Source organism: Nipponia nippon, unplaced genomic scaffold, assembly GCF_047370975.1.
Source record: "Nipponia nippon isolate SJK-2023a ecotype South Korea unplaced genomic scaffold, ASM4737097v1 scaffold_4, whole genome shotgun sequence".
NCBI lineage: Eukaryota > Metazoa > Chordata > Aves > Pelecaniformes > Threskiornithidae > Nipponia > Nipponia nippon.
In genome coordinates, this window is record NW_028262358.1 from 62,703,655 (window position 1) to 62,726,486 (window position 22,832).

Below are 22,832 nucleotides of genomic sequence, written 5' to 3' on the forward strand. Positions count from 1 at the left end.
TATATTCAGATAAAGGTTATTATCTCAGTTTTAGAGAAATAAGGATGTAGGAGAAGTATGGTGAATTGCATAAGATAATGAGAATTTAGCACCAGCAAAGCATTGGTTTTGCAACAGCTAGTAATGTCAAGGTACTTTGGTCTATTTAAAAAAAAAAAAAAAAAAAAAAAAGGCAGGCAGTGTGCTTACCTGACAATTAAGAAGCAGAATAAAAGACATCTTTCATGTAAATATGAGAGAAGAGATGAAAGATTAATAACTAACTGTCACTTTCTTGTTGCATACTGACAGTGTAAATTAGACTTACCAACGCTATCAAGTCTTTACTCAAATCTTTTCACTGCTACCTCCCTAATTCAGTGTCTGCACTGCAACATTTTCCTAAATGTCAGCTTTCAGTTTCTTGATGGCATTTATAATCGCATCAGCTAAGCCAGCCTCTCCTTTATGGGTAGACTTTTAAACCTTACCGCCTTTCTACAATACTATGCGGGTTTCTCCAGTGATATTCGGGGCATGACAGTGAACAGCAATTGCACTGGTTGAATTTAAATCAGCCAGCTCCAATAGACTCATCACTGGCCAAAACTGAGCACATCAGCAACACTGGTGGTGCTTCTGGGGTAACATATTTAAGAAAGGTTTTTTCAGGCTGTTTCACCAATGTTTCTGCAAACTTAACTATTTTGCAAACTTAAGCTCATCTCCACCTCCTTTGGCTGTATGATTAACATTGTTTACAGCACAAATGTGCCCACCTGTTGATACGCATAAGAGATGCTTATTTTATCTTTAAATTTTGAAGTTTTTATGTGTCTGTCCAAGAGCTAGAGAAATTTTGATAGTCCTGCCAGAAATTAGGCATTTTGGCGCAAAACAAAAATTGAAAGTACAGTCTCTCTTGTATTGGAACAAAAATGCTTATTTTTCAAGTTTGTTTTTTTTTCTTCTTCTGTCAATCTTTCCTCTCTCCTTTTCCTGATATTGCATGAGGATTACAGCATGAAAGACCTCTAGGGCAAAAAAGGGAGTTCACTTCCCAGCATCGCTATGTCTCCAGATTATGCCAGCCAACAGGTCTCTTCTAGCAATATACGCTTAGAATCAATGAGTATGTTGTCCTATTTGGTTGGCGGGTTTTTATGGGGTTTGGTTTTTTGTTGTGGGTTGGGTTTTTTATAAGTGAGCGAAAATGTTTTGTATGTGCTTTCTTCCTTGTTTTGTTGTAACTTGGAGTACGAGAGGAAAGGCAGATGGTGAAAGAAAAGGATTAATTGAGTCTTCTCTGCTCATCATGCTTTTTTTAGAGGATGAGACTCTTGTCTAATGATTAAGTTCTTTGGAGGTGGGCAGCTGGAGTATAGAAAGAGTATATATGTAGCAGATTGAAAAGGAGCCTGTCTTGCAGTTTTGGAAAGCAGAGCTCATGTTAAAAGATGCAAAGTCCTGAATCATTAGAGCAGGAAAAAAAACAAACAAAATTTAAAAAAAAAAAAAAATTTAAAACAAGGCCTGTTTTTGGCCTGCTAGGATCAAAATGCTTTAGCTTTGCTTACATGTCAAAGCATGGTCTGGAAGCCAAATCCTTAGTTTTGCATAGATTATTTTTCTTTCCTTCCTTATGTATAATCTCACAACCTGCTTAATTTTTTTATATAATCCGTTTGTTTGTCTGGATTTTTCCCATCCTTTTGAAAGTAATTTTAAACTCCATTGCTTTTACTGTAGCGCAGTTGTGTTGACTGAATCTCTTGTGCTCCTTAACTCACATATGATAGTCTTGTTTGCCCCCTCCTCCTTATAGAGGGCGCGCGCGCGTGTGAGATGCAACCAGCCATGTTCTTATTCTGTAGAACAAGTTTAAAGCACTGTAGATCTGCTGTCGCTGTTGTCACCACAACTTGCATCGCTAGCATGAGGATAGCGTGCGCTGTGTTTGCGCAAAGCCCCTCAACTTCTTTTAAGACAAAATTTAGCCTAGGTGAATTGCTGCTGTTCCACTTGCTCACGCACCTCCTCTTGAGGAGAATAAAATCTGGTATCATCCTTTTTTATGTGAATAGACTCATAAGGACAATGTTAATGAGACACCCAGTAAAGAACAGTATTTGGAGTAGCTGAAATCATAGCTAAATGTGAAGAAATGTTCTTGTATCACTTGCTTTTGTGCTTATGCATTTTGATATGCTTGTACGTCACTTTAGCAGATCCACAATAGAATCTAAGGTTTCAAGTAAGTGAAGGTTCGTATATTTAAGAGTAAATTAATGAGCTTATTAATAAATATAACTGTGAAACAGGTCTCTTACAAGCTGATAGTAGTTTTTTTTTCTTTAATCTCAAAGAAAATGGGAAATCTAGTAAGATACTATAACTTTACTGCAATGGATGAGTAGGGTCTGTGCTTGTTGTGTGAGGGGAAAGGAAATGGGAGGAGGATGTATAAATAACGGATTCCTAAAAATAACCACAAAGCATGTGTGGAAAACTGTAAAATATTTTTGCTTCCATGAATTCTTGCTGTGTAAACAGAAGATAAGCACTTAAAGTACCTAAAAGTATAATTATGTTCCTATTAGGTCGCATTATTTAGAAAGTAAACTTGTATGTTTGTTTTTTCTAGGTTCAAGAAGGCGTTTGAGTCAGAGCCAACGTTACAGTCAGGAATTAATTATGCAGTACTCCTCCTGGCAGCTGGACATTGCTTTGATACTTCTTTTGAGCTGCGGAAAGTTGGTAATTATAGCTTGCAAATTCACAGTGAAATCGCATTCTAGTCAAAGTATGACACCACCCACTGTCATAGGGGAAAAATCTGATGGTTGTATACAAAAGTTTGATAGCGAGCATGTGAATATTTAAGTTGGTCTCCCTCACCACCACTGATCCCACCTGACTGCAGGTGAGCGCTATCATGAAGACCTGGTTCCTGTTCTAAGGTCTTAACTGGTTACCATTGCTTAGTGAAAACTGACAGCCCTTCTTTGCAATGGCATCATTTGCGTGAAACAGGAACACTTGAAGGGGGAATACACTTCCAGCTAGCATTTTTTAAAACAAACAAACAAAAACCCCTGTAGAACTGTAGGGAATATGAACAAAAAGTCCATCTAAGAGTGGGGAAGATGCACTTGACTTGAGCTTGGGACGGGCTGAGAGAAGAATGTTTTTCTTCCAGTGCTTTCTTTGAGGTTTCCTGAATGTCTGTATTCATAGAATCACAGAGTGGTTTGGCTTGGAAGGGCCCTATTAAAGACCATCTAGTCCAGCCTGCCTGCTGTGGGCAGGGACATCTTTCTCTAGATCAGGTTGCTCAGCCTGACCTTGAACACTTCCAATGATGGGACATTGACAACTTGCCTGGGCAACCTGGTCCAATGTCTCACCACCCTTGTCCTAAAAAATTTCTTCCTTAAGTAGGAAGAATTAAGGTGTCCATTTTGTTTGTGATTTTGCTGGATCTGAGGAGAGTGCAAAGTCAAGATTAGTCAGTAATACTTTCAGGGAAGGTATGGGAGAAAGCACTGAATATTGTAATATGTAGTAACATATCCTTTGCAACTGGCATTCTTCTCCATGAATTCGTATAATTCTTGAATTATTGTAAAGTCTATTTTATCCTTCTGTCTCCTGAGGAGGTTGTCAAGTGAGAAAGAAACAGTGTTTTTCACTACACAGAATGTATCTGTAATCAATCACTGCTCTAGTTTAGAATTTAGGTGTGTGCTGTATGTCTGGAAGTAATTTTCTAGATAGAGAAGTTTTTTGAGTGTGAAGATCAGAGTGAGATGGTTACTTTCACAGAGATAATGGAAGTGAAATTGAGATTCTCTGGTGTGAATGCAGGTGTTCATTTGGATGTGATAGGCTGCGTAGAGTTGCCCCAATTACTGTGTTTGCCCTTCTGTGAGTGGGTGAGATTTTGCTTTTTGGGTCAGACAGAATACTTTCATCTCCTACACTGAAATTCGAGTCTTTGTGCCAGTGTAGGAGGTAAAGATATATGTTTTGCTTTCTACATAGCATTTGCAAATATTCACTCAGCTGGCCTAATTTTAAATTAGGTAGTTTAGCAAAGCTGAGCTATATTTATTGTGTAGTTTAATTTGAATCCTTCTATTTTAAAGAAACTTCTCAATTGCATGCAGACTACAGCCAACTAGATTGGGACAAATTAATTGTACTGATGAAATCTGGGTGTTATTTGTAGGGATCAGACATTTGGTATCATCTTCTTGTGAGTTTGTCCAGTGTTGTTTTCCTTATTGTTTGTATGGAGAACGTTACAGAAATTAAGGTTCCTTATTACTTAAGGTTCCATCCACGGCTGATGAAAGATTTAGTGAAGAACTATCCGGTAGCTATTTGGTGGAAGGTTTTTGTTTTTGTTTTTTGGGGGGTTTTTTTGTTTGTTTTTTTTTGAGTTGTTGGCGTGCCTCTCTCTTATGTAAACACTTACTTGGTGCCTGCTGAAAACCCTTGATATAGCAACCCCTCCTGTTATCTACTAGTATCTAGCTTTCTTATTTTGTTATGGGAAATATTGTCAAAATACTTTAAGCCTCAGACTGACTTAGCTATTTTGAAACAAGTTTTCAAATATATATATAATTTAGACCCTAAGTGTGTCATTGGTCATTGATTTCTTGTTGATAAGACTGTGGTCACTGTTCATAGAATAATAGAATACCAGGTTGGAAGAGACCTCAAGGATCATCTGGTTCAACCTTCCGTGGCAAAAGCACAGTCTAGACAAGATGGCCCAGCACCCTGTCCAGCTGAATCTTAAGTGTCCAATGTTGGGGAATCCACCGCTTCCCTGGGAAGATTTTTCCAATGGCTGATTGTTCTCATTATGAAAAATTTTCCTCTTGTGTCCAACTGGAATGTCCCCAGGAGTAACTTGTACCCATTACCCCTCATCTTTTCCATGTTACTCCTTGTAAAAAGGGAGTCTCCACCTTTTTTGTAGCCGCTCTTTAAATACTGGAACATGGTGATAAGGACTCCCCTAATCTTTCTTTTCTCAAGGCTGAACCCAGTTCTCTCAGCCTTTCCTCAGGCTTCCCAGTCCTTTGATCATCTTGGTGGCCCTTCTATGGACCCTCTCCAGCCTGTCCACATCTTTTTTTGTATAGTGGGGACCAAAACTGAGCACAGTATTCCAGGTGTGGCCTGACAAGCACTGAGTAGAGTGGGATAATGACTTCTTTATCTCTGCTGGTGATGCCCTCATTGATGCAACCCAGCATCCCGTTGGCTTTCTTTGCCACAGCAGCACACTGTTCACTCACAGTGAGCTTGTCTGCCAGGACCCCCACGTCCCTTTCCATAGAGCTGCTCCCCAGCCGGGTAGATCCCAGCCTGTGCTGCACTTCTGCATTATGTTTTCCCAGGTGCAAGACCTTACATTTGTCTTTGTACAATGAAGTTTGTCAGATGGCTTGAGTTGTGATAGATTCCGAGCATAATTTAGTATTTTCTTTGTCTTGGGCTAACAATGTTTTAAACAAAAATAAGCAAAACCACGGAGGTTGTGTGGGAAAATGTTTTGATTTTTTTTTTCTGTCCCAAGAATCTCTTACATGTGTGTCATTCTTTTGATGTCACCTCTTGTTTAGATCTGTGTGTACAAGACCATTTGTTAGCAGTAGTTAAATTTGCCTGGCAGTGCTTTCAGTTTGGCGTCCACCCACAGCATATCTGTAGCACATAGAAATTAGAGGAAGTCTGTCTTCTGGTGGGAGATGAGAGATGTGAGAGCAAGCTGGTTGAAGTTCAGTCCAGGTCATATGGAAATGATATTGGTAGGTTGGGAAAGGCTAAGGAATGATATGGTCCCTGAGAGCACTTCAGAGGGTGCATGAGGCTGTAATTAGAAGATGCACATCTGATGACATTGTCAATAATGTAATAACTCCAGTAAAACTAAGAATAAATCCAACATCCAAGAGAATTTTTAGCAATCTGCATCAGATCAGAAAATTTGCCTTCTAAAAGTTCCTAACTCTACTTGTCAGATAATAGTTCACAACTAAATGATCATGTGAGCCATTAATGAAAATCCTCCTTCTATTTTCTGAACAGTACTGCTTGCTTAACAGTACAAAATTGCAGAACTTAAACCAAAACAGAAATGCAATGCTTTGCATTGACAGTAATGATCTCTGCAGGCTGTGCAACTTTTGACGCACAAAGGATCCTGTAATACGAATTGTTCTGTCAATATTTGAGCAAGGAAAGCAGTTTATTTATAAAGCCTTCATAGTAATATTTAACTGGTCATATCTACTTACTGTATCTTATTTTCTTTACAAGCTGTGGGTATATTCTTGGCGTTATAAAAACAATGGCTTTTCTGGCATTAATGGTTCCTCTATTTTGGCTTGTTTATTTTTAAGGCAAAATATTTTTGATAAAATATACTGGAATTCAGCTGCTGCTTTTTTTTTTTTTCTCCTCCCCCTGTAAATGCCAGGTTTGTCATGGAAGGAGAGAATGTCCTGACTTTGCCTAGATTTTCTTAGGCTCTCAAAAAACTTCTGAAGATGGTGACATCAAAATAAACTAGAGAAGAGAAATTATACAAGGAGACCACAAACTCAGAATGAAATTCATGAAGGTGTTCACTTTGCATGTTTTGCATAGAAAGGTTTTTTTGTTCCCCCACCCCCCCAAAAAAAACCCAAACCCACTGGAAAACAAAACGAAACAAAACAACCCCACCTCTATAAATTATAGTCTTTTGAACCTATTGCTAATGTCTCCACACTGCAACTGCGTTTTTCCAACTTGCTTTTCAGGGATAAGTAAGTTTGTAGATGAGCTTTGTAGAGGAAGGTCAGCAAACTAGAGTGAGTTTTAGCGCAGAGTACCTCGTCTTTCTCAGAAGAATTTGATGAGAGGCTGATGTTGTCTTTCTCTAAGGTAATAGGATCCACTTCACAGAATACTTGGGTAAAGCTTCCAGTTCATCCAGGCTACATAACAGTAATGATTCCCAGACTTGTCCTCAGATATCATTGCTGTTACATATCCATCCTTTCTCCTACCATCATCCTATAGCTCTCCCTTACTCTGTGAGCTGGGACTCAAAATCCTTGCTATCACCAGTCTTAACCTCCTAACAAACACTTCTCCCTGCCACGCAAGTAATCCCAGTCCCTCCCCATGGGAGTTGTACTTTTCTTTACAACCACACACTCAGTTTGTACCTTGCTTTAGCTCTGTTCCCACGTCTGGAGCAGTGGAGGGTTGTGATGGGTGGGTTCCTGCAGGCGCAATGAAGCATGGCAGAGTATGTAAGCCTGTGAACCAGAGACCAGTGCTGCTGCATGCTGTGACAAATAGCTTGTGATAGCTTGTCAGCCGTCACTGCAACGGTGAGTGCATCACCCAGGACTCAGCAAAGGTCCTCTGCACAGCTAAATTGCTCCCTTTCCCCTTCCTCTCCACAAAGGTATGCCTGTCTGAAATGATTCATGTATCCCTGTGATACCAATTCCTTACTTCCCTTGTGATGAGGTCACACGCAAAGCCTGTGGAAGTCAGTAGGTGTCTGTCTGCTCTTGTATGTTGCTGTCATGTGCATGCAAATGTTTTAGATGTTCTAGCAGAGCCCTTCAGCCTTTGAGGATATCGTTGAGTAGTGTTACTCTAGGGTCCTGGGGGAGATTAATTTTTTCCCATTTACTGTGTTGTGTGGATAGCGTGTAGGTTTTGGTTTCTGGAACCCAACTGAAGTTGAACGCATTTAACGCAAATTCCCCCTTCCTGTCCTACAGCAACAAGTGTTAAGTGTACATCCTCAAGCGGTCTCTTGACAGTGTGCATGTATATAGCACCCTGGCTTAAAGCCTTGCAGAGCTGATATGACCATAGACATGGTCACTGCTGTATATTGTGGAGTTGATGGAGGTGATGTACATTGCATCGTGTCTCAGGTAGATCTGAGATATCTTGTAAAATCTGTTGCATTTTCTTCTCTTCAGGAATAACTGAACAAACTTCTTTCCCAAGATGCAAACAAATGATGTTCTTATATGATTTAAGTATTATTTTCTTCTGTATGTTGCTCAAGGATGACAATTTCTTGTTAGCAAGAGAGCACAAAGTGTGAAATATAAATGTGAAATAGGCTATAGACCTATAGATACAATTTCACATTTTAAAAACATTTATTGTCTGATGTTGATAACATAAAAACGTGAACAACTTGAGAAAACATGATGAATTCTGTAGATTGAAATGTAGGTAGTGTAATGATATCCATTTTGATAAGATTTATTGCTGCTTCCAGGATGAAGTTTAGTCTGCTAGGTACTTAAGGAAGGTTAAGGAAAAAGTAAAGATCAACAGTTGCACTGAAATTTCTTGGGAATACTCAGCCTTAATATCAAGAATAATGGAAGGTGACGTGGGAGGGAAACTGTCATAGTGGAGCAGCGTGGGGAAAAGTGAATAAAAGACTATGGTGGTGAAGAGGCTTGTCTTCTACGCTGCCAATTGTTTTATTTGCAGAGGATGGTGTAGCAGATCTCATGTTAGCTATAAATATGTAGCAGCTAATATGAACTAAAAATCATCCTGAAGGCCACAGGGAAACTTAGTTCTCAGAAAACTTAGCAAGTCAAAACAAAACCTGAGGCTCTCCATAGTCTTGAGTTGCTGAGGGACTTACGAATATTAATAGATGTCTTTCATTGGGGTAGGACTTGCGGCAATTAAAAGAACATCACTGCTGGAAGAAGCCCAGTGGATCATCTGTTCCTTCTGCATGGGACCTTGTCTATAAAGGTAAGTTTGGGGCTTGGGGCTTGTAAGTCAAAAAAACAAAGCAGAAAAAAACATAATAGGTGCCTTATTCAGCATCTGTTAAGTTTTTACGGCTATGTTGTGTAGCCTAAGGCCCCAATTTACCTTTACAGATGAGGTCCATGCAAGAACATAGGTAATCTGACTGTGGCCTTGCCCTGACAGTGATGTCTTAGTTCCTTTCTTGAGAAGCCTTTAGGAAGAGGGGGAGGGGAAAAAAAAAATCTGCTACCGTTTTGGGTGTGTGAAAGGCATATAACATTAACTGGTAAGTATGATTTCTATCTTACTTCATTGAAATGGAGAGGCTACAGTAATTTAAGCAATTAATAAATTTCAAATCAGGGAAATGGTTGTTTTAAAATTGCATTAATACATTCCTGTGACCTGTTATTCTTTTTACTACAGGAGTAAAGATCAGCAGCCTGCTTGGTAAAAAGGGGAGCTTGGAGAAACTGCAGAGCTATTGGGAAGTGGGATCTTTCTTGGGGGCCAGTATGTTGGCTAATGACCATATAAGAGTGATCCAGGCTTCAGAAAAGCTGTTTAAGCTAAAGGCACCAGCATGGTAAGGTGATAAACAAGATCACGTACGTTGCTGTGTATTAAGACATTGGACTCCTTCAGCTTCACATTTGACATCGTATTTAGCTGACAAGAGATCGGTTTTGTTTTTTTAACAGATTTTGCTGTCTGTGTATTGTTTGACTGCACTTTTACCCAGACAAGGGACTCTCTTCCCCTTTTGCCTTTATTCAGGAATAGATATGATACGTGTCTTTAATTTGATGTCTGAGAAGGGTGAATTCACCGTTGGCTCCAGGCTCTTCTGAGGGCAAGGGGGAAAGGAGGAGTTGCTTGTAGGCACCATACTTCAGCGGTTCCATTGCTGAAGAGAAGTGGTAGCGACATGTGGGTTTAGTCATAACTGCCTTGAAAGTCTTTGGGAATGCAGACAGCTTGGCTAGAGGGGCATGGATATACCTTGGAATAATGTGATGGTTATTGCACATACCATCTGTTTTAGGAACTTGAACACAAATGAGCTGTATGGTGCATGCTGCATCTCATTATGATTGAGAAGAATGCAGATTGAAGTTCAATTAACAGAAAGGTTATAAATCTAGGGTTAAAGACAACTCTGTAGACTCAGTGTCTGTTACACAAAGGCCAAGAGATGTGTGCTCTGACAGCAGGCTCCCCACACCTGTTCTGCTTTGGATATAGGTAGCAAGTAAGGACCAGTCACCTACTCATCAAGGGCTGGGATCCTGTTAGCTAGGGAGAACCAAAACTCCTTTCTGACTAAAAAAGTTGTCACTCTGCTAATTGAAAGAGTGTGTATGTTGCAGCCTATGTATTTTTGTCTTTTTTTTTTTTAAAGGCTGGAAAGTCTGTCTCCAAAAGCTGATCAGAGGGGAATGTATGTATGTGTGCTAAAATATGGAAATGCTCAACTTCTATATCAACATAACATAGGAAACTGTCAAAATTGAGAACTCTGATTTTCTGACCAAATATCTTATAAATGCTGCTTACAGTGTATTTATCTGCAAGGTTTTCCATTTTTTACTATGTGCATGTTTTACTGAGAAGCTGGATAGCACTCTCTGGAAGTCTCCTGGTAGAGTTCTGGAGTTTATGAATGTCTGGTTGTCAGGGTTTTATGTACCAGTTCCTTTGGGGTTTAAGTCTGTGGATTAAACTCTGAAAATACAGCACGCTCATTTGTGCCTCAGGAAGAATTTCTCCTGTGAGCAATTCCTTCCCAGACTGTTGCCTGCTGTTCAGCAGAGCCCATTTGGTGCAAAGGGGAGTGCATATGGTACCTTAAGCCAGATACCCCCATGGCCTAAGAATGGTGATTAGAAAATGCACAGCTATGGAACTGTTCCCAAAAGGCCCTCTGAGTTTACATTATACCTTCTTGTCATAAGCCTGAAAACAAAGTTTCCGTGAATAGTCTAATTGTGATAAGGTGGTAGCTGTGATAAATCTGCTTTAGGCATGTATATCTAACTGCAGTAGTATTCATAAAAATTGTGTAAGATTGTTTTTACAACTTTTTTCAAAAACGCCAAGAGAAAGCAATGTTATGAGGAGCCCCATAAACCAGCCCCAGAAAGTAGAACAGCGAAGGGAGGGATAAGCTGCATTTAGGGGAGACATTCATCACCGCTGTTGTCTTTCCCTAGCAATGCTGAAAGGCTGCTTAGCGTAGCTGTTGTCGTCCTCATAGGATAATCAGTTCCAGAAGCATCATGTTTTAGAAATCTGTGTTAAACAACTGCCAATGCAGATACAATACAGAAGACAGAACAGTGTAGAAAGTTAAACTAGTGGACTTTTCACCTGGGTTTTTATTTGAGGTTGATAACTACTGAAACAAGTTGACATGGGCTCAGTTTGGTCCGTAGGTGGCGGATTTAGCTATTTCATGAAGCTTTCATGGTTTAGGATAGGAGAGAGTATATGGGTTCAGGAATATATGCAGGAAGGAGTGTCCCAGAACTCATCTGTATTTCAGGTTACAAATATAGCAGCTATTTTTCCAGTTCTAAATGGGGAATTGCTAGTATTAAAAGCAATCCTAGAGAGCGAAACCTTACTGGCTGCATTGGTGTTGCAATGGTGAATGCTTCAGTTGTGATGAAAGGTAGAGACATTATTATTTACAAACTGTATTAAATTTACTATCTGTGTATGCTTGGACGATCACAGGTACCTGAAGTCTATTGTAGAGACTATTTTGATATATCAGCATTTTAAGAAACTGACTCCAGAACAACATACGGCCAAACAGGAACTTGTGGACTTCTGGATGGACTTTCTTGTCGAAGCCACAAAGACAGATGTGTCTGTAGTTCGATTTCCAGTAAGTGGTTGTTTTGTTGCTGTGGGTTTTGGTTTTGTTTTTTGTTTTTTTTTTTTCCCAAATAAATTGTGACATGAAGGAAATGAACACAAAACACATTATTTTTGGGTTGCCAGACAATAAACTGCTTGTCCAGAAGAAATGTATTTGGCCTGCATATTAGATTGGTTTCAGTTGATTGCAGGTGGCTATAATGAGCTTGCACAGTGTGCTCCATGTGAAAGTAATGAGGAAGAGTCAAGAGAGAACTTTGCTATTTAGTGTTTGCTACCAATGGGTATACTTCTAAAGCAAACCTTTGCCGTGTGTTCCAGGTGATACTATATGAACTATATTATGTTTTGAAGAAAAAATATTGAATGTCAATCTCTTTCTAGCTCAGCAGGCTTTGCATACTCTACTGCCAATTAAGCCTGTGCTCTGTTGGAGGTTAAAAATCAGCCCAAGCAGTCAGAAATCTATTGTTCCAGCTACTAGACAATGTATGTCAATAACACTGCACTATAAGTATACAGTATATATACTTTTCTGATTTCTTCCACAAATATTTTGCTGAAAATTTTTATTAGATACCTTGGTGTCATACAATGTCCTGAAAGTATACTGTAAAAAGATCTTTGTTCCCTGTACATAATAACAATATGTGTATGGGAAATAATCTCTTGGGTATCCCTTTTAGCTAACCATTAGTAAATACAGCTTTTTGTTTTAAATAGCAGTTGCTATTGCCTCCCAGATACTTGAAGTGCATCTGGTTGTTTTGTACGCTTCTCTTGGCTTCCGTGTGTGGATGGAATAATAAACCATAAGGAAGATTCTAGTGTTGAACAGCAACAGCTTGAGGCAGTAAAGTGAAAGCCACATGAGACTCTCTAGGGAGTCTGGTTCTCCTTCTCCGAGGAGAATGGGCGTAAAGTTCTGCAGGGAAGCAAAAAACATTTTGAATCCTCTGGTTTTTGTAAAAGACAAGGCCATGTTCTCTTTAGATTTTTGGTGATGAAATGGAGCAATTAGATGCTTAAAATAGGCTCTGACTTATAAAGCCATCCAAGTCAAATGGTTTGGATTTTTATTAATATTAAGAGACAAATCAAAACCAATCATTGTGATAGCATAAGCCGAAAGATAAACCCAGTCACCACATAGTTTGATTGTGTTGTACAGGAAACTGTTCTGGTGTTGCAGACAGACATACGTGATCTCTCATAATACAAAAATTCTATTTGTGCCTATTCAGAAGGGAAATCACACCGTTCAACAAGTCAACAAAATGAAACGTAGTAACTTTCTTTTCCCTCCCTTCTCCCAGATTCTTGCAAATAATTTATTCTAAAAGAAGTTTTTTGCAGTTTTCCTTATTGTGAATTGTTATTAGAGCTTTAATTTAAGGACGTCACTGTCCATCGGTACTAGCTTAGCTGTCAGTTACTCTCTTGTCTGGTAGCATCAGTGTCATCATCCTCTTTTTGGCCTTAAGAGGAAGAAATGGCACAGCTTGTGGTTACTTGCTATAGGCTAAGGACCCCAATTTGTGAAATGGTCTAAACCAGGTTTTAGAAATTATAAGTGTCTGGAGATGCCAAAGGACACATTGGAAATCCCACTGGTCATCATTTACAGAGTTCAATGGCTAGATACTTTTCAAAATTTGGCCTTGCTCTTCTGCCAGTGTAGCTGTGTGCTCATTGACTCTGTAGGAGGTGACATGGCTTAGATTTGACTCTAAGCCATGGCTCTTTCCAAAACTTTCTGCTTAGGTGTTTATGTAATTTTTTTTTTTTTAAATAGATGTAGACCAAATTGCCCTAGTCAATCATTATTTCCTAAAGCGATTCTTTGAACTCCAAAAATTTTCAAATGCGAAATTCTGTATCTTGAATATTTTGAAGATGATGTTTGGTTGGAGCTTTTATGGGAGAGGGAAGGGCAGAAGAAAGGAAGGAGATTATCAGTTTGTTAACCATCTTTAACTTAGTCCTATTTTATAAGTGTCTTTCAGCTAAATACTGAGGGCTAGAAATCTTCCTATGCATGCTGCAGTGGAAGAGAGTAGCTTTTTCTTGAATTAATAACAATACTTTACATTCTGAAGAATGAGAATACCTTCAACACAGGCAATATCAATTTCATGTTTTAGGCAGCTGATTTTAACCACTGAAAATCTAAAATACATAAATGGTTCTATTGAGAAACGACACTTCTTCAAATAGTCCAACTTCGTTGACTTTTTCCTTTAAAGCATGCTGGAAGCTTTAAAGATCTGCAAGTAATTCTGGCAGAACATTATTAAAGTGGCAGAGTGGCTGGCTTTGTTTACTAAGTGGTTATGTTAGCCTGAATCTTGGTGCATTGCATCCCATCTCTTTTGTGTGATGGTTCTAGTTTTTGTTCCAATTACTCAGGAAATTTTCTATAATCTTTAGCTGTCAGCCTCTTGCAGTGGTGCTTGTTGCTTTTGAGAAAATCATTTGATCTGGTGGCTACAGTTCACAGTGGTCTAAATCAAAAGCAGTTCAGGCTAGCTCTAGGTTTATGTGTTTTTTCTGATTTACCCAAATGGGCTTCTACCAAAAGACAATAAAGGTACACCATGAATCCTGTCCCTATGGGAGAATGGACATTCTTGAATGGCATTGCAAGAGAATGAATTGTGACTGAAAGATTTCAAAATCTGATAGTTGTCAGAGAAGTAATTTGGAAAATTATGATATGTGCTACCAATTGACACACAATAGCCTTACATAAGAAACAAAATTAAAATTGGCTTTTTTTTTTTTATCTCAAGTTACTGTCAGCCATACTAAACTAGCCCAGTACCTAAGGTTTTACCTTTCATTCTGTTTCCCCTGCTTTTCCTGCTATGGTATGACTACAGAAATAATTTTAACAGATTTTAATACTTTTTAAAGTTTTACATGTTCTGTACTAACTCTTAAAAATTATTTTTTTCTACAAGGTTTTAATATTAGAACCAACAAAAATCTATCAGCCCTCGTATCTGTCCATCAACAGTGAAGCTGAGGAGAAGACTGTATCTATCTGGCATGTGCTGCCTGATGACAAGGTATACCCTGATGTTGTCTGTAGTTGTACCTTTTTTCACAATTTAAAAGTATGCATGGTACATAAAGCATATAACATGTAAACAGTTGCATCTAATGATGGATTCTGCAAAGGAGAAAAGTGTTTGTGACACACGGGAAGGTGCTGTGGACATATGTTGCCATGCTTTTTTTTTTTTTTTTTAGCATGGCATTTTTTAATTTTTTTCTTCAGGTTTGTCCTGTTGTTCGATGGATCTTTTGTTTCCATCATTTTTTAAAATAACTTGCATCTTCTTTTAGGTTGTTTTAAACTAGTGTATGATATACAACAAGTCTGTTGCTTAAGATTTCATGAGTAATTTACAATATACTGTCATCATACAAATAATGTAGCATAAAATTACTTATACAAACAGAACTATCTTCCTCCTGTACTTGCAGTATTGCTTGTCAGCTGTCGTAAATACTCCTTTAATATGAAAGTAATAGAGACTGGTGTCCTAAAATAGGAGCGGAATCAATTAAAAGCCGAAGAAGTATTTGGCAGAAGGATAGATAGATGCTCAGAAGGTCTAGAAATTGAAAAAGCTGGGAAGGCTATATGTCAAGGTGTGGGATAGATGTATTTGGAAAGGAGCTTAGAAAATCTGGAGATGCAAGGGGAGAGGAAAGCCTAGAATGGTTATTGCATTCTGGAATGCTTAGGAAGCAAGATGTTGGTAACAGTGAAGACAGGAAGGACATCGTAGAGCCCCAGAGAAGGACGGGAGCATGGAAACATGGAGGGGAGTATATGAAGAGTGAATGGAGTCTGAGTCAGCTGGAGGTACAACACTGGAGATGGTGTAATTCGTAAGAACTAGCGCTGTTTGCTCTTCCATGGCAGCATTTTGTTTGCCTGCAGGATAGGATGGTGAAGACCTATTTTTCAGGCAATCCATCCTTCAGCTTTCGTACTTGTAGTCTGTTAAAGGAGAAACATTTTTGCATGCAAAACATGTGAGGCCGTACTGCTTAGAATTTTTGTTATGAGTTCATGAGAAAATGTAAATAGACAGTGGCTGAAATAGCATATTTAGAGCACAAACTGAAATGTTTGCCTAGACCAATCAATTTCTGTTTATTTGTGTTTTATTCTGACTGATGTTTCTTCAAGTAGGCTCAGCCTCTGACAACAATATTAAAAAAATAAATTTATGCAATTCTTGGACAAATCCAAAATTTACCGCACAGTAAATAATGATTTGTCAGTACTACAGAGTAAATCTTGCTATTGTAAAATATCTGTTCTGAAAGTATTTCTGTATTCAGGACTTAGTCTATTTAGAAACTACTTGTACATGCTTTTTTGTTATTTTTTGTAGGCTTTTTTTGTGTTTATGCAGTTCACCTCCAAACAATACTTTCCATCCTGTGAAGTGGCTTATCTGTAGTATAAGAAGCAACATAGGACTAGAAGGAATTTTCTGGACTGTTGAGTCCTGTTCACCTCTGTTGCAGACGCTCTTGCCATATAATGTTCCTCATAAAGTGATCAAGCTCTGTCTGAATACTAGTGTAGGTTTCACAGATGACCGTTTGTGTTGGAAAGTGGTTTGAGAATGCCACTGCACCTCTGGAAGAGCCTAGATTGGAATGCTGCTGGAGAAGGAGAAGAGCCTTACTTTGAGTCTTCTAGCTTTCGGTCTGAATTTGTTGCCCTTTCATACTCCTTTGTTCTTTTGCTAACACAGTGTTTATGTTAAGTGGTTCCTTTCTCTCTCTGATGTTTATCTTACAGTATTTTTAAGGAGAATCCTAATATCTCTTCGTTTTTTTGGGTTTTTTTTAGGCAAAACAAGTAGGCTTGGTGCACTGGCCGCACATGGCATCTCATTGCCGTGACTTCTTATGTAACAGTTTGAGTTAACCTTACTTGAGCACGTGCACTCGTATTCCCCAAGTGCTATTTCATGGTGCAGACATGTATCTTTTAGCTACTGAGATGTTTTGCTTGATACTTTCAACAATGGGCCTCTTTCCTAGCTGTGTCACTTGACTGCCCAGTCATCCTGTGCCTGGGAGAAGGATTTGGATGTATTAGTCTATACCTGTTTGGTGTTCAGTAGGTAGCTATTTTGGCTTTACGGAGGTTGTAATGTTTGCTTTGTAGTGTTTTCTGTTATTGTAATTCTGTTATTCCATTTTTAAAGTTTCCTTATAGTATGTTATACCTTTTTTCTTCCCCCTCCCCCGATTTGGGAAGCGTATCTCTGTATTTTCTGCAGATTAGCGTTTTCCTATTTTTGCTGCCCTGGTGTTAATGAATAGCATTAGACAAGGTCAGTTTTAAGTGCACTCCCAAGTACTTTTGCTCTGGCCAGAATCCTTACCGTGGTGAGCTTATTCAGTAGCCCAGGATCTGATTGATACTCAGTGCAGGCATCCTTGCCCTACGAGCCATAATACCCAACAAAAGAATTCAGTGGGCAATTTGGTGGTTACCCCTTCAGCTGTACAATTATAGGCTGTTGTTGCAAGTTTGTCAAAGTCCTTAGAATCCATCAGAGACCTTACAGGGAGAAAAGGGACTAGAAAAATTTGAAGACACCAGCTTCCTTTCAGTTGAATATAACCACTATAATATTTATCTTTGATAAGAGATTTTGTGAAGGAAACTGATGTATTATCTGTCAGCCCACTGCAAAGAGGAAGACTCTTACTTTGATCCTTACTAGGGTGCAAACATGCCTTTTAGGGGCTGATTAACAAGCAAAGACCACCTATCCCTACTGCAAGGGCAGGTTAGGCAGCTGGGTTTGGAAACTGCTTCACCTATCCAATATCAGTATACCTACCATAGGTCAGTCAGAGCTTTACCAGTTCACGCTTCAGATTTCAGGTCACTTTGGCTCATAAATTAAAGGTTTTGCTTATTTTCCAAATTCAGTCAGTGCTGTAAAAATAAGAATTGTGAGTTACAAAGTGCATGAACTTCCTTTCATGCACAGACAAAATGAATTTCTGTTTCAAATCCAAACTGGAACTCAGTGGAGCCTACAGCCACCGATTTTGTGATAAGTAAGCAAGTGACAGTCAATAGCAGGATAAATAATGTGGTCTCTTCCTTTTCCGTGGCTTTTTTTAGCAGCATATCTTAATATTTATGCCTTTAATAATACCAAGTTTAACATACACAAATGCCTACAAAAATCAGATAGCATTATATTTTGTAGAATACACATTACCTTTGCCTTGCAGTTCCCTAATTTTAGCAGCCCTTTCCACATGGGGTTAGAGGAATGCAGCAGTGCTGTTGCAAGTTTGAAATAGAACAGCCTGTCTCTGTTTCGCGTTGGCTTCTGAATCCATTTTGAGTTTTGTTTTGGGTGGTTGGTGGTTTTTTGCCTAACCAAAGAACAGATGCTGAATTTGGATAGCACGCCTGATATGTTTACTCCAATGTATTCAAAACTTGGCAAGATCATGAGGGACATAACTTTTATATTATTTCATTGCCTGAGAACATTGTGTGGTAAATGAAAGGTGTATGAATATGTGAGACATTAGTTGCACGTAGATGACGGGTAAAGCCCACAATACTTACGCTTCTTGTTATGTTTCTTGAGCATTTCTGCCTGTCAGGACATATATTTTAAATTACTTAGATTTTTAGATCATTCCCAATAGTGGGAATTGGACAAGTACCAATAGCTAAGCTCTGAAGAGAGTTTCCAAGCATGGAAAATTGGAGGGTGGCAGAGTTTGTATACGGAGGGAGGAGCGAAAGCCAGTGCAGATACGCCCTCCTTATTAGCAGAGGGATTGAGTTGCTGATCTTTCTTCATGCAAGAGAACCAGGCAACTCAAATAGTAGTTTTGCAAACACTTCATACCTAGCATCAGTTGGTACCTCCAAGATGCAATCCCACCTTTTCTTAGTATCAGGCTACTCTCCTGTCCCTGTACTCCACTGGAGAAACCCTTCCCCCCATTTAACGTTGAAGAGATACTGGAGTTACCGCTTTGTGCTCTACAGTTATAATAGTGTGAAGCTTGTGCTTCAAGAAAGAGGTTTCCTTGTGGTTTTGGTATGTTGTGTTAGGCATTTTGTATTAGCATCACAACCTTTAATGTGACTTGAGCAGGAAGGAAAGAATTACAGAGGAGGAGAAAATTGACGTAGGAAGCCTTAAAGAAAGCTGATATAGCTGGGAGAATAATTTCCTCTATCATTTGCTGCACATTGTGCAACTATTTTGGCAGTGTATCTGTTCTGACTTCTGCATGTTTCACTATTCATGAAATGTTTTGTAAGCTACACATTTTCATGTCGTCTTTTGGAATACATCTGGTTGTATTTGTGTTTGATACTGTGCCCTTATGCTATAAATTACCTCTTGGCAAGAAATGTCTCTGTGCCTTTTAGTTGCTCCGGTCACTAAAATGCCAAATGAAATTCAGCTCTAGAAAGCCGAGTTTCTTCAAATCTGTTGCTCATTGTGGTGGGATCCCAAGGTTGCCAGGACTTTGAGGTGGTGTAGTTCCACCTTTTCCTGAAAGGAGAATGTTTTCCTGAGAAGATACAAAAGGCTTCTGTTTCCTACAGTAAAGTTTTATTAGAATATAAACACAGAGCAATATGACTGTCTACAGAGAGAACTCAGTTCTGCTGAATGTGACAGATGTAAATTTTAAAGATCTGAAAATAAATGAGGCCTGGCCCTTTGTGTTTTCATAGGGTGGCTTCTTTCTTCCAGCCTTGTTTGTTCTTCCAGCAGCTCTTGGGGGTTTTGGTATATTCTTACTGCTCTCTTCTGGATTCTTAGGGAAATAATCTCCTTTCTGTTTCTTTGGACACTTGGCCTTCAGATTTGTTCCTTCCCTGGGCGATTCCTCCTACTTTCCAAGAATTTCCCACTTTGCTCTCCAGTGTCAGACTCCCTGCTTGCAGCGCGCTCTGCCCGGTCTTCCCACGCGCTAGGGCATTGAGCGTCCAGAGCAGGCTACTCTTGTTCTCAGAGGTGGGATTCCCCCCCCCCCCCCGCCCCCACTTTCCAAAGGATCGCATGTGACCCCAAGTTCAGCACCCAGACCAGGCCGTACCGGCAGCCCTTCTGATCTGCTCTTTTGCATACTTTCTAAAATAGTATATTGTGTTTGCAGAATAAACAGTGAAGAAACAAAACAACCCAAAACTTCTATCTAGAGCTTCTGTCCCTTTGGTTTTGGGTAAAAAAAAAAAAAAAAAAACAAACGCCCTGAAGAATAACTGTTAAAAGGTAACAGGCTGTTATAATTCAAGTGTTTCTCTTTCCATCTCTTGAGTTCCAGGCTACAGATATGCCTACAGGCTCTTCATTTGTAAAAAGGAATGTTTTGTTTATTTGTTTTCTTCTCCATGTTACAGAAAGGTATTCATGAGTGGAACTTCAGTGCTGCTTCTATCAGGGGAGTAAGGTAAGTTTTTTTTGGTTTGTTTTTTTTTTTTTTTCCTTTCATGTTTTCAAATTAAAAGAGTAATTGAATGAGTATTGTGTTAAGCTGCTGTTCCACAACAGCTCTGCTCCTTGGTGGAGTAACAGACACAGAACTGGAGTAGAGTGTTGCAGGTAACTTTCACAGGTGCCCTGCTCGAAGTGAAGCCCCAGGAGTCTTATTTCAGATTCAGAAATGACTGCTTGTAGGGTGTGTTACATAAAAATTAGCAAATATAGCCTGTTAAATAAAAAGAAACTAATATTTTCTAAAAGTTGGAAGTCACTTTATGCTAATTAAGATTGAATTAAAATAACTGCCAATGTTTCATGTCATCTTACCTGAGTTCTGTCACAGCCAGGAGCTGCTTGGTGCACAGAACACGTAAGCCAGGAATTAACATGTGGATGCAGAGTGGCATTATATGAGACCCTGACAAGATCAGGGTGTCTTGCAGTATCCTAATTGCTTACCTGTTGTGGGGTTTTGGTGTAAGTGTGTACGTTTGGGGTTTTTTTGTTTCTGTGTCTGTTTATGGGTATGGCAGCAAAACAGGGAAGGCCCACAAGGAGTCTATCAACGGAGAGTGGCAGAGAGGTTACACCACAAAGTGAAAACTTGAAGATTGTTTGAGAGAATGGAAAAGGGAGTCAATGGCGGGGGGGAATTAAAAAAAAACCAGAAAACAAAACAAAAAAACCCAGCCCCAAACCTCCCAAAGATTCATGTGAAGTAGGTTAACATGGATGAACAAATCATAGGATCAGGAATGACACGTGCAAGACTGGCTTGACTGGATTAGAAGAGAACAATGTCATATGTTCAAGGCCACCTTTCTTCAGCACGCTTCCCTCTTTGGGACGGGGCTTGTGAGATAGTGACAAAGGAGGAAACTTTGCCATCTATTTGCTTGATTTCAGCAAAATGTTTTCTGTCTCCCAGGGCGACTTCTTCTAGGGACAATTCTTTAGTGGAGGGGGTTTAGTTTGGATTGTGTGCTATGTTGTCAGTAGAGAACAGATGAATCTGAGCTAGTGGGTCTGCTCCGTTAGCCCAAGCTGAAGGTAGTGTGCATCTTGTTTGTATCTTCTGACAGTAAGAAAGAAGTGTTCTGCCACTGCTGTGACCTCTTTGGATCAATTCTTTGTTTTAGTTTGGTTCCACCCTCCCCCGGATTTATCTATACTTTGGCATCCTGCAATTTTCCACTTTGGTGTTTGCTTTTAGTGTAATTAAAAAAAAAAAAAAGGCCAGAAATCTTACTTTTTTTTTTAAATAGTCATTGCTCTGTTCTAATAATAACTGTTCCATACACACAAAGCTGTTGCTATGTCTGCAGTATGTTTTTACACGGATGGATGATTCTTTTTGCTTCCAAAAAGTAACTTAAAAAAACAAACTATCAATAGGCACAGAAATTCAATCCTGTGGGATCCAGCCTATTTTTGGCAAAAATTGCAATGATACTCTTAGTTTAGTCTGGTTTAGGTTTTGGTTACAGTATGTTTTTGTGTGCTTCTAAAAAAAAGAAAAGAAAAAAGTATTTATTTTCCTTTTTTTTTTATTATTATTTTTTTTTTCCTCCTTCTCCCCTCCTTCCCCCTTGTGAAACCATGCTGTGGTCAGTACTATTTCTGGTGTACCATCATGCATTTGTTATTTAAACTGGCAATTGTCATTTAATTTGTCAATTAAATTTCCAATCTGTTCATCTGGACAGATGTCGAAAACAACTTGGAAGACTTTACAGTGAGCCAAGAGTCACTGTGAATTCTTAGAAAACTCTCTGGCTGCCTCCATGAGGAGCTGCAGAGGGAAATCTTTATCTTATGCAAGTATAAAACTGAATAAGCCTCTTTTTTTTTTTTTTTTTTTTTTTTTTTTTTTTTCTTCTCCCCCTCCTTCCAAATATATGCAAGTTTCTGATCACTTAATTTTTCAGTGTTTCTCAGGTTTTTTCCTAGTTTTATGAAGGCAGGTATTCTTTGGAGTGGGACAGCCTTCAGAACCAGGCCTGCTTCTAATCTGTTTTTGTACCCAGGCTATTTTTGGTTCCTTTGAAGCTCCTAGAATTAAAGCAGTCTAAGAAGGGGGAGTTCCCAGCTTTATGGGGATTCTCAGCCTTTCTAGACTAGTGAGCGCCAGCTTTAGAGGTGCAGCCTTAAAGTACAAGGCAGGTCTTTGTACATCTTGGAGGCTTTTTCAACAAAAGCCTCCAGAAATATTTACTGCCTTACATAAGGAGACAGCAGGTCTGAAGAGACATCTAGCATTGAAATGGCTTATGTTTTTGGTAAATGCTTCAAGGAAGTGACTGAGAGGTCACTTCTTCTGTGTGCTATGTATCAGCCGGTGTAATCAACGTCTTATTTCATGAGTAATAGAGATCAGCTCTCAAGAATTGCAAAGGGACTTGGAAAACACATAGAGGTCTCTGAGCAGCACAGTGCTAAATCACACCCTGTATGCAGGGAGTCATAGTAACTGGGTTTAGCTTAACAAACTCATTGATTAGCAGTTTGTGTGCCGATGTAAATAACTCTGCTTTTGTCATACGCCTTCTTGACCTCTTAAACACAAATGTTTATTGTTGAATCAGGCCAAAAAGTACTGTTAATCTTAAAGGCTTCGTCAGAGCTTTT

The 22,832-nt window shown here is 39.1% G+C and overlaps 1 protein-coding gene across 2 annotated transcripts in view; it reads left to right on the forward strand.

The window, feature by feature from the left end:
• MAP3K5 (mitogen-activated protein kinase kinase kinase 5) overlaps positions 1-22,832 on the forward strand; it is a 107,055-nt gene that overhangs the window by 51,645 nt on the left and 32,578 nt on the right. For both annotated transcript variants that reach the window (XM_087777412.1, XM_087777413.1), the window contains exons 8-12: positions 2,624-2,736; positions 9,223-9,382; positions 11,536-11,689; positions 14,646-14,753; positions 20,123-20,172. In XM_087777412.1, coding sequence (XP_087633538.1) covers positions 2,624-2,736; positions 9,223-9,382; positions 11,536-11,689; positions 14,646-14,753; positions 20,123-20,172 — 585 coding nt within the window. The remainder of the gene's footprint in view (positions 1-2,623; positions 2,737-9,222; positions 9,383-11,535; positions 11,690-14,645; positions 14,754-20,122; positions 20,173-22,832) is intronic.